Source organism: Pteropus medius, unplaced genomic scaffold (genome assembly GCF_902729225.1).
Source record: "Pteropus medius unplaced genomic scaffold, Ma_sr-lr_union100, whole genome shotgun sequence".
In the NCBI taxonomy this organism is placed as follows: Eukaryota; Metazoa; Chordata; class Mammalia; order Chiroptera; family Pteropodidae; genus Pteropus; species Pteropus medius.
The window spans coordinates 1,212,738-1,224,772 of NW_024342474.1; the positions used below are offsets into that span (position 1 = coordinate 1,212,738).

Here is a 12,035-nt window from a genome sequence, read left to right on the forward strand (position 1 = left end):
GGAAATGGGTAGTGATTTTTCTAGAGGGGAGGCAGAGGGGGCAGAGAACAGCCCCTCTGAATCTGTGATGAACTGGCTTCCCCAGCTGGAAGGGGAGCTGTCTTCCCACTGATCTAGGCACCCCAAGCCCTCTCAACCTCCCACCCCGGGCCGATGGAACACTTCCAGACTTTATTTATGAAAGCCAGCCATCCCCTTTTTTGGCCTTTATCACCTACAGGGTGTCAGAATTTTGAGGGGCTCTAGCCACCCTACTCTTTGGCCTTGGGGCCCCTACATCCTGGTGCTTTTGCTTCCCATTTTTGTTCCTAGTTTCTTAAACATTTAACAGCCCTCCCCTTCTCTCCTAGGCCAGGACCAGCCCTGTGTCTCCAGCATAGCTCCAGCCCTGTCCTCTCCTCCCCCGCTGTCTCCTTGAAGTTGCCTCTCCACCCAGCCTACTCCCAACACTCAACCCCCACCCCCCCGTCACTGTTTTCAAGCCAAAGGAAGTAACTTAAGCAAGAGATGTGTTTTAGAGCCCAGCAAGGATTTCTCAGTAGCAGGAAGACTCGGATTCTGATTTAGAATCAGAGCTACAGAGGCCAGGCGCCTCATCCCCGGGACCCAGGGCTGAATACTTTTGTGGACCTGGGCCAGGCAGGCGAAGGAAGCAGGGCATACCCCCCAAGTGAAAGTGCGAGCAGGAAGGGGCCCAGGGGACACGATGTGGCTGAACCCTGGACTTGCTGGTAGAACAAAAAGAGCCGAAGTCAAGACCTCACAGGAAACGGGAGAGTGAGGACATGCCATTTAGCAATGCTTCTGCCAGGCCTCCTTCCTACCTGAGAGGGCCTCGAACTCGTGATCATCTCCCCAGCCCTCCCCTGACCCTCCCAGCTATCAGGACAAGATCCCCAAGTGGCTCTGACAAGCAGGAGGATTACCAGACAGATGGCTTCTCTCATTGTCTTGGGCATCCAGAGGCCAGAGGAGGAGGATTCTGGCAGTAGAAGGGAAGGGAAAAAATGATGTCCCAGCTCTAGGACAACCAAGTGAGGACTCAGTACTCAACAGATATTTGTTGAATGAATCAGTCAGGGCGTACGTGCCAGGAGCTGGAGACAAAGATGAAAGACAGCACCCTGCCCTCAAAATACTTGTAGTCAGGTAAACAGGCTGTGATAAAAGGAACTACTGGGGCTATGGGAGCCAGTAAACTGCCGGCCTAGAGGGCCCACCTTTATTCAGGAGGCCACAGGGCTCTGGCTGGAGGCACAGACAGTAACTTGATGGAGACGGTAGGAAAGGATGGGGTGGAGGTGAAGGAGGACGATGGTATAAACCACAGCTCCCATTTGTGGTGAGTTTATTATCTGCCAGGTCATGTGCTATGTGCTGTTAATGCATCATCCCATTTTACAGATGAGCAAACTGAGACTCAGACATTGCGTAACGTGTCCACAGCCACCCATAGTTGGAAGGTAACAGAACCAAGATTCAAACCCAAGCTGTTGGTTTCTAGAGCCCAGCTGGGCCCAGAGCAGAGCAGAGTGATGGGCAAGGTGGGGAGTTCTAAAATAAGGGCCAGATGCAGTGTGTTTGCTGCGACTATGGTTCAGGAGGAAATGGGATTCTTCCTCACTCAGGGACCTTGCACCCTATCCTACCGTCTTTGCGGGGTGGGGGGTTGGATGTACTGGGGATATTTCCTCAGGGCACAGAGGGCACCTTCCTTCCCTAGATTTGTTTTAGGGAGAGTGACTGGAATCCTGCAGCTGAAGGTAGGGTCTTCTTGGGAATGGAGTAGGGCCTGTTGTTTTTGGAAAAGCAGCCACTATTTAGGAAAAAGCATCTTGAACATTGTAAATGACGGAGAAGTTGAGAAAAACTCTAGTTATGGGGACCTAGCATGCTGAGCGTTGGGGTCAAGGTGTAGAGAGGGTTCAGTACTTACACACATACCCCAGGTCTATTCTGGGGCCTGGAACTGAAAGTCCTTTGTGACATCACAGGCAGCTGTGGTCTGTCCTCTGACTCTCTCGGCTCCCTCCCAGCTTCCTAGCAGCCTTCTCTGTGTTGGAAACCCCAACTCCTTGGTCCCCAGACCACCCCCAAACTCCTCCCACAACACATCCTACCTCCCCTTGGCTTAACCTGAGACTCTCAGACTGCCCTCAGGATTTGGGTGGGGCCTTTGGTCAGAGCCCCTCTGGAGGGTGCACTGGGGTGAGTCAGCCCTGAGAAGGCTGGGCCATGAAAGGACACCTACTTTCTGGGTTTCTGGGGCCAGAATGCTTAGGTCCTTTGGGCCCAAGCCCAGGACTCCACTTGCCCTCCATGCCACAAACAGAGGGAGGTAGCCCAGACACTGCCTGTGGGGGAACCCAGGAGAGAAGGCACCGTATCCCAGTCTGAGCTCATCTCTACGCTGTCCTTACAGTGGTGTGAGTGGCCAAGCGTATGTGTGTGCATGCGAATATGTGCGTATGTGTGGTGGGGCGGGCAGAGGAATCTGGACTTTAGGAGAGAGGAAAATAATGCGGTGGAGGGGGTTGGATAACAAAGGATTTTTGCTTGCAACTAATAGTCTCCAGCTGCAAAAATACCAAAGGGGAGGCCAGGTCGGGCTAGGGACTCCACTTCTTGCCAACTCCTCACCGGCCTGCTGAGTGGGGCCCTGCCTGGCCTTTGGGAGGTAGAAGGGGAGACGGGCCAAGGGTAAATATCTGAGAGCGGGACGGTCCCTCTGCCTTCCTTCCTGGAACTGGGAGGGAACCTAGGCCAGGAGGGAGGCCCAAAAGTCAGCCACGTCCTGAGGCTTGTGGGGACAATTGTAAGCTGTACTTGGGTGGGGGGCATCAGATCTCTTCAGGTTTCTTCCTCTTTCCTTCTTGCCAAGGGAAGGGTGGGTGGGGAGCAGGGCAGGGTGTTGCCAGCCCTAGCGCTGGGCAATGACTCAGGGAAGCCTCAGGAAGTTGGAGAAAGGACTCAGCTGCACCAGCTGGTGCTGGGAAAACAGCTTCAAATGATGAAGTTCATTTTCATGCCAGCAGCCCCCAGACCCCCACCGTGGCCACCAAGTAAAGGGCACACAGCCCTGTTTGCCTTTCAACCACCTTGCTGGCTGCTTGGGGCTGGGCAGATCCCCATCCCCCGCCCGCCCCCCCCGCCTAACCTGGCCCCCGCCCCCCCCCCCCAGCCTTTGGGACTTTGGCTTCCTCTGGAGGCAGCCCAGCAGCATTCATTTTAATCTGTTTTCTCTGCGGTAACAGTGTGTGAGGCATTTTGATCGCCTTACCCCTGCCCTGGGCCCTCTTCCTACTCAACTGGGGACCCATATCCCCAGGCAGCTCTGCCTCCTCTCTCCAACCTGTCAGTACCAGGGCCCAGAGGAGAGAGTGGCTGGGTTCGGGGGTGCATCAGCACTTACAGGGATAACTCATCCTTGTGACCTTTTTCCAATCACCTTGGAATGGGATTCAATGCAGGGGACCCGATGAGGAAATTAGTTTGATGAGAGCCTCAAATTGGCTCTCCCTGCCCCCCCCAGCCTAGGTCCTGTGACCGTGAGTCAGTGTCAAGACTCGGCCAAGTTCCTTGGGAGCCATGTTCCTGTTCTCTTTGCCCCTCACCCCCACCCGGTGTTAGGAAACAGCCCCTGAGTCCCTGTGGGGAGGAAAAGGATTAGGGAGAGGTTGAGCCGAATGCCCAGTCATCATACCTACAGCTGCGTGGGGGCAGAATAATCCCCATTATGTTAAGTGTGGGTAGTGGGGAGTGAGTTTCAGCCAAAGGCAGGTCATCCAGAGGCTTTTTTCCCTGTTGGGGAAATCGGTAGAGGTGTAGTACGAGGCGGGGGTCCCAGGGAGTCACTGTCTTGAAAATTTCTCAGTTTGCAAGAGGCATCACCTTGAGTAGTAGTAGTTGGAGGAGGTAGCCAGTGGATCCTAGAGAAGAGAGGCCCAGAGGAGGCCGGCAGGGGTCCCTGTCCCCAGACTTCCCGCCTCCTAGACTTCCCCCTAACTTCATCCCACCCCTACTCTCTTGGGCCCTTCTTGTCCTCTCACATCTCCTTCAGGTCCCTGGCGTACGTCGATTATGGCACTTGATCTCCACCCTCCTCCCCCACCCCCACCCTTCGGAAACTCCCCCTCTTTCTGAGCCATGCCTCAGTTTACCTTTAAAGTCCTTCGATGGTCCTTCTCTTATGCACTTTCTCCTCCGGCCCTATATCTTATCTCTTCCCACTTTTCCTCATATGAGGAAACTAAGCAATAAAGATATTGAAGAAACAGGGGGATGGAGGTGAGTAGAGGAAGTTTGACCATGTCATTAGATCCAACCTTTTGTCACCATGGCCTTTTCTTTTCTATCCATATGGGCCCCATATTTTGACTTTTTTTTTCCTCTCAGATTGGATTTATCAATGAGTGCCTTGCTTTTCCATTTCTAAGTCACTCAACATATACAGCTTCCAGTTAGTGCTCTGGCTAGCATGAGATAACTTGACTTACCATATAAAGTTGATGAAAGTCCAGCCAAAAGCAAAGAGGTGTGATGTTTTAGTTAGCCTAAGTACTTTTATCTCAAGTAAAAGCACATTAAAAAAAAAAAAAATCTGGAATGAGCTAGCGGACCTGTCCTTACTACCTTTTGGGACCCTAAAAAGATGGACCCGTTCAAGGAGGGGCTGGAGTTAGGGAAGTGTGTCAGCCAAGCAGCCAACATTTACCCAGTGCCCTGTGTGCCGACCCTGACTCAGCATGGAGAGTGGGGCTGTGGGGGAGGATACTCAGGGGCTTCTCCTTGGAGAAACCGGATAGTTGGAAAGATGGCGAAGATCATAAGGCAAAATGTGCCACTGCTGGTAACTCCCATAGGGGCACAGGGAAGAGAGACGGCTGTTACCTGGATGGTGAAGGAGGGCGGCCCAAAGGAAGTGGGCTTCCAGCAGTGGGTTCTGCACCAGCAAAGGGTAGGCGTGTCTGTGGGAGGACCTCCCCTCAGGGCTCTTTTATTCATACTCTCCAGACGTGGAGCAGATGGCCATCGACTGGCTGACGGGTAACTTCTACTTTGTGGATGACATCGATGATAGGATCTTTGTCTGCAACCGAAACGGGGACACGTGTGTCACTTTGCTAGACCTGGAGCTCTACAACCCCAAGGGCATTGCACTGGATCCTACAATGGGGTGAGAGGGGCAGGCAGGGGCTCTGCCCTAGAAGTGGGAAGGTAGAAGCTACAATGGAAAGATAGGTGCCCGGTGTCCAGAACTCTTTTGATGTGCCATCTGCCCACAGGAAAGTGTTTTTCACTGACTACGGGCAGATCCCAAAAGTGGAGCGCTGCGACATGGATGGGCAGAACCGCACCAAGCTAGTCGATAGCAAGATTGTGTTTCCTCATGGCATCACACTGGACCTGGTCAGCCGCCTTGTCTACTGGGCTGATGCCTACCTGGACTACATTGAGGTGGTAGACTACGAGGGCAAAGGCCGGCAGACCATCATCCAGGGCATCCTGGTGAGGATGGGGAGCAGTTGAGGGAGGACTATATGGAGTGTGGTGGCCCTGAGCCCTCTGGTGGGGAGGAGGGGGATCATGAGCACTTTGGGAAAAGGACAGGGTATGGCTTCTACTCTGATGGGAGCAGTCATTTTAGAGACACTTTTTACTTCCCTTTTCTCATTTGATCCTTAGAGTAATCCCTGGAAAATGAACAAACAAGTGACTCAGTTCCAAAAAGTAGGGTTCAAGAGGTTAAGTGATTTGCCTAAGGTTACATAGCTGGGAAGTAGCCTTTGAACCTAGTCTAAAAGCCCTGCCGGCTCAGAGATAGCACCTCTACTCTGGGATAATTAGGGTGACCATCCATCCTGGTTTGCCTGGGAGTATCTTGGCATTAGCCCAGTAAGTCCCACAAACCAGCAAACCCATTAGTCTTGGACAAACTGGGAATGTCAGTTACCTTAGATAAATTCTGTGGGTAGTGAAGGTCATTACAGGGCTTGCTTAGGGGCGATCAGTCCTCTCAGCCTTCCCAAAGCTGGGGGCTGGAGTTAGGCTAAGAACGTTCTCTGTGGACAGTTTAGGGCCCAACTCCAATTTAGTCCAAAGTCATGCTATCATCTACTATATGCCTGATTGTGTGGAGAACGTGGTTCCTGCCCCCAAAGGGTTTGAGCAGAGTGAGCAGAGTCAGTGCACAAATCCCCAGACAGTGGAAAACAGCCAGAGAGGTGGAGTGTGGAAAGAGAGACCTATCTCTGGTTAGAAGATTCCAGAAGCTCTTTGAAGAGATGCTCTGAGAAGGATGCTCTGAGTGGGATTTTGACAAGCAAAGATCTCAAGAACAGAGTAGTCCAGCAGAGGAGAAAAGACTAAAGTATGGAGCTAGACCACTGTGGAAGGAATTTGGGAATGCCAATAATGAAGTTTGAATGGGAAGCTGAGGGGTTTCTCTAGGGGCAGAGGGAAGATCTCCTTGTCTTGTGTCATTCCTGCCTGCCCATCTCAGATCGAGCATCTGTATGGCCTGACCGTGTTTGAGAATTATCTCTACGCCACCAACTCAGACAATGCCAACGCCCAGCAGAAGACCAGTGTGATCCGCGTGAACCGCTTCAACAGCACCGACTACCAGGTCGTCACTCGTGTAGACAAGGGTGGCGCTCTCCATATCTACCACCAGCGGCGTCAGCCCCGGGGTGAGCAAGGCTCCACAGCCCCTCCAGGAACCCTCCCATGGGAACCCCTGATTCTCTTGTATCATGATTGATCCTCCTAACCATCCACCCCAGACTGTGTCTCCTGGCCCCCTCAGGTCCCCACCAGCCCCTTCCTGCTCCTTAGCCTCCAGATCCCACCACCAGGGAGCCTCTTCCCCTCTGCTGCTAAGGACATAAAGTGCTTCTCCCAGTGCCATGGCTGGTTTAGAGGAGAAGCACATGGCCATGGGCAACTGAGGGACTCTCCCTTGACCACCACAGCCCCCACCTGAATCTGAAGACTAGGTTGTGGTAGGCCAGAGGAGTTCCAGTCCTGTGGCTTCTAGATCCTCAAATGGGGCAACAGGCACAGAGACCAGAGCAAGAGGAAGTGTGGGCAAACTTCAGGAAGCCTTCTCAAGGCCTGGGCACGGGGGCTGTGAGGGGTCCTGACCAGCCCTGACCAGCTCTCTCCACCTTGCCCCCAGTGAGGAGCCATGCCTGTGAGAATGACCAGTATGGAAAGCCGGGTGGCTGCTCTGACATCTGCCTGCTGGCCAACAGCCACAAGGCGCGGACCTGCCGCTGCCGCTCCGGCTTCAGCCTGGGCAGTGATGGAAAGTCGTGCAAGAGTGAGTGATAGGGCAGGGTGTGCATGCCTGCTGAGATGGGGTGGGAGGGAGTCCTTATCTGCCTCCCCACAGCCTGGTCACTTCTGTCTGAGATGCAGAGAAATAAAGTTTCACCACTAGTAAGGAGCAAAGACAAAACTTGAACCCACATCCGAGAACAGGGCTTTCCCAGCTATCCCAGTCAAACTCTATAGAAGACTATGAACTGGCCAATTTATTTATTGATTCCTTCACTCATTCATTCTTTCAACAAGTAAGTAGTGAGCATGTACTATGAGTCGCTGAACAGCAGTGAACGGATAGATATCATCTCTAGCCTCCAGGGGCTTATAGTCTGGCAGAGGAGACAGACAAACAAATAAATATAACCTCAGGTGGTGGTAGGTGTTAGGAAGAAAATAAATGGAGTCAGCGATGACAGGGAGGGCTCTAGTTTAGATAGAGTGGTCAGGAAAGGCTTCTCTGCAGAGATGAAATTGGAGCTGCGCTCTGTGAAGTGAGGAGGTGAATCGTGTAACTACCTGAAGGAGGAACATTTCTAGCAGAGGATATCAACAATGCCAGGCCCTGGGCCAATGTGAGCCCGGCGACTTTCAAGTGCAGAAGTGACATTATCTGATTTACATGTGTAAAAAGATCGCCCTGGCTTCTGGGTGGAGGCAGCAGGGAAGTGGCAGGAGGCTATTGCTGTGGCGTAGGCAAGAAGTGATGTGGCTTAGATTAGGATGCTAGCAGAGGAAGTGGCAAAAAGTGATCAGACCCCAACATATGTTGAAGGTGCCACTAATTTCACTACTGAGCAGTGTGCACTTAACTGAACACATGCTACTTGCTATCCTTGCCTCATTTCACACCCCTAAAAGGTTAAAATCCTCAGAGCATTGTCCCCTGAGCCTTACATGTTTGTGTGTCTGTCCATGTGACCCAGAGCCCTTGCTACTGCCATGTCCCTGACCCAGTATAGCTGGAGCATTGCAGCTGCTTGGGCCGCGGACCCCGAGGCTGGGTGGCAGTCGTGTGTGTGTGTGTGTGTGTGTGTGTGCACATTTATGTGTGTTCGACTTTGTGCCTCTGTTTGTGCCTGCCCTAGAGCCGGAACACGAGTTGTTCCTTGTGTATGGCAAGGGCCGGCCAGGCATCATCCGGGGCATGGATATGGGAGCCAAGGTCCCAGATGAGCACATGATCCCCATTGAGAACCTCATGAACCCCCGGGCCCTGGACTTCCATGCTGAGACTGGCTTCATCTATTTTGCCGACACCACCAGCTACCTCATTGGCCGCCAGAAGATTGATGGCACTGAGCGGGAGACCATCTTAAAGGACGGTAAGGGCCCCAGAAATGGGAGACGTGTGGATAGGACTCCCAAGGGACGTGGCCCACCCAGGATGGGAAGTGATTTGGGGCCTCGGCATCTCTTTCCCGGTGCCCTCTCAGCATGGAGAGTCTTCCGCTGACTGGCTGGCTGGGTTGGTTGGCATGGAGATGAGGGGATGACAGATTGACCCCTGTGTGACCTCCTTCTTGGCTGAGCTGACAAGAGGCAGGAGTATGGATGGATTAAGCAGTGTGGGCTGTCCTTGCCAGCCCTTGGGAAAACTTAGGGTCTCTCGGCCATTGGCTCTGAGCCCTGGAGCTGCACACAGCACACAGCCCAGGAGAGGCCTGAGGCCTTGAGTCAGAGCAGCCACACCAACACCCATGTACACACATGGCTGCCAAAAACGTGCTTACATGTCCCAAGAAAATTGTGTTTTGTGAATTGAATCCAGTTTTGCCTCTGAGCTGCTCATGCAGGTCAATAGTGCATTGTCTTCTGAGTATCTGTCTGCGTGGAAGCCCTGAGCTGAGCTCTGCTCCTTCCCTGCTGGTGTTAGGAATTCCCAAACTTACACTCAGGCCCCAGGGTAGGGCATCCTAACTAATCAGTCTGGCTGACACCAGTTATCGCTCTTTGCTCTGCTTCCCACCCCCCACTGCAGGTCAGAGAACCTCTGTAGTCAGCAATCATAAGACTTTAGGGAAATCAAAAGTTACTCTTCATCAGGAAAAGATTGGGGTTCCCTATACCAGGGGAACTGCTATTTAAAGGACACTGGAGACGAAGCCTTTAGCTAAGTGAAAAATCACTTCCTAATTTATTCATTTTGTTAGCTCAGGACTTTTAGTCTGGGGACATGGCGTCACACTTATGCCCAGAGCACACTGCTTCCGCTGTCTACCCAGCTCAGGCCCAGACACGTCCTCTCATGAGAGCCCACATCTACCACGTAGGTGTGCTGGCTGCCATATGCAGTTTTGAGAGGCTGTATGCATCAACATAGGTATGGCAACGCAAATGATCTTCCAGTTCCTCCAACCTCCCATCCCCATCCTACCCACCGTCTTGGGCACGAAAGTCTCCCTGCCTTTCCTGCTATCCAAGTTACTTAAAGGTACCCCCATCCTAAGGGTCAGAAGCAGGCAGTTTTGAGCTTCCTCTGAGTCTCCCCATCTTTGCCCCCTTCACTCTCCAAAGGCATCCACAATGTGGAGGGTGTGGCTGTGGACTGGATGGGGGACAATTTGTACTGGACGGATGATGGGCCCAAGAAGACCATCAGTGTGGCCAGGCTGGAGAAAGCTGCTCAGACCCGCAAGACCTTAATAGAGGGCAAAATGACACATCCCAGGGCTATTGTGGTGGATCCACTCAATGGGTGAGTCTTTTCAGGGACTTGGGGTGGGTGGGCTGGGCATCCTGTGGGTCTCAGACGTGGGAGAGGAGACAGAGCATGAACAGGGAAAGGCAGCCTAGTGGGACGCTCAGGCAAGAACGGAGGCTGAAAGAGAAGAAGGTATCCCTGTCTTCATGGAAATGGGAGTGATTCCTTAAACCAGAGGTCCCCAGCCCCTGGGCCGTGGACCGGTACCGGTCTGTGGCCTGTTAGGAAGCAGGCTGCAAAGCAGGAGGTGAGCGGCAGGCAAGTGAGCGAAGCTCCATCTGTATTTGCAGTCGTTCCCCAGCACCGGCATCACCACCTCAGCGCCACGTTAGATTCTCATAGAAGCACCTGTCCCGGTTGCCAAAAAAGTCAAGGACTGATGCTTTAAACACATACATAGAAATCCAATTCTGTCACTCCCAGCTCAGAGCCCTCTGTTGGCTCCCTTGTCCTTAAAGGCATGGCGTCCTACGGAGGTCTGCCTGCAGCTTATTTGACCTCATCTGTACCTTACTTTCCGCCCTTGGTATTTCTATCCCCACTGTCCCCTGTCTGTGTCTCGTATAGACACCGCAGCTCTTCCTGCCTTAGTTTTCTGCCCTTAGAGTTTCTCTGCCTGGCACTTCCAGGTATTTGCAGATCTAGCTCCTTCTCAGCATTCACATCTCAGCTCAAATACCACCTCCTCAGAGAGGCCTCCCCACCTGCTGCCCACCATGCCATCACCTGCTTTGTGTCCTTCCTGGCTTTTATCACTCTCTGATGTGTATGAGCTTCTTGGTTGACTTGTTTTTTGTCTTTCTCCTCGATTTGACGTGAGCTCCAGGAAAGCAGGGGCTTTAGCTGCCGTGGTCTCCGCTGGGTCCCCAACTGCCAGACTATGCCCAACTTGCAGTAGGCACTCATCAAATATTTGTTGAATGGTGGAATGAATGAATGAGATGTGTGGGCCAGAGTTGAGCAGGGCAGGGAGACTCCTGTGAGGAGCTCTGGGGCAGCACACATGAATTGGGATGACAGGGAGGCTGGTGATGGCAGAGGTGGCCTATGTGGTGCTGACCAGTTTCTGCCCACAGGTGGATGTACTGGACAGACTGGGAGGAAGACCCCAAGGACAGTCGGAGAGGGCGGCTGGAGAGGGCCTGGATGGATGGCTCACACCGAGACATCTTTGTCACCTCCAAGACAGTACTGTGGCCCAATGGGCTGAGCCTGGACATCCCAGCCGGGCGTCTCTACTGGGTGGATGCCTTCTACGACCGCATCGAGACCGTACTGCTCAATGGCACAGATCGGAAGGTGGGCAGGCGTGCACCTGTGTGTGAGTGTTCACGTGTGCATTGCTACACCACGTTTGCATGTGGACGAGACTGTGTGTGTGAATGTGTGGGCATCTGTGTATATTCAGGCCTGTGGGCTACCTGTGTCCCTATGGATGTGTACATCTGTGTGCTTATGTGTCTTTTGTGTTGTTAGAGGTTTGCCTCTACTAGAGTGTATCTGTGACTGCTCATGTTGTCTGCAGGCTTGACCACAGCTTGTGATTCTCAGTGCTCATCTTGAGGTGCTGCCCTCCGTGTTACTCATGCAGTTCTTTCTGTCCCCACCTCAGCTCCTCTTCACCTGGCACACTGTTCAGGGGTCACCTCCTCTAGGATGTTGTCTCCAGTCCCCCTTCTGCCTTGGATTACTGTGTATGCAGACAATAGGCAGCTCCAGGGCAGGAACCATGTCTTTTTCATTACTTAGTGCCTGCCACAGATTGGCCTTTAATAAATCCTGGCAAATGTTTGTTGGATGAGGACATGAATGACTCTCTGCTCAATACTTTGTGTATATGTGTGGTATTTGTGCGCATGTGCGTGTTGGAGAGATGCAGATGAATTAATGGGCCCAAGAAAAGAAGGTGTGGTCAAGTTTGCCATCAGCCTCCTGCTGGATTCAGGGTCTGGTACCTCATTCTGCAAAGCTATCACCCTCAGGGGCTCCCAGCCTAATGGAGGAA

The 12,035-nt window shown here is 52.7% G+C and overlaps 1 protein-coding gene across 2 annotated transcripts in view; it reads left to right on the forward strand.

Annotated features, from left to right (window-relative positions):
* The window catches only part of LRP1 (LDL receptor related protein 1), an 83,968-nt gene that overhangs the window by 18,923 nt on the left and 53,010 nt on the right, over positions 1-12,035 (forward strand). For both annotated transcript variants that reach the window (XM_039865753.1, XM_039865754.1), the window contains exons 7-13: positions 5,014-5,176; positions 5,286-5,508; positions 6,503-6,692; positions 7,181-7,324; positions 8,415-8,651; positions 9,844-10,024; positions 11,107-11,329. In XM_039865753.1, coding sequence (XP_039721687.1) covers positions 5,014-5,176; positions 5,286-5,508; positions 6,503-6,692; positions 7,181-7,324; positions 8,415-8,651; positions 9,844-10,024; positions 11,107-11,329 — 1,361 coding nt within the window. The remainder of the gene's footprint in view (positions 1-5,013; positions 5,177-5,285; positions 5,509-6,502; positions 6,693-7,180; positions 7,325-8,414; positions 8,652-9,843; positions 10,025-11,106; positions 11,330-12,035) is intronic.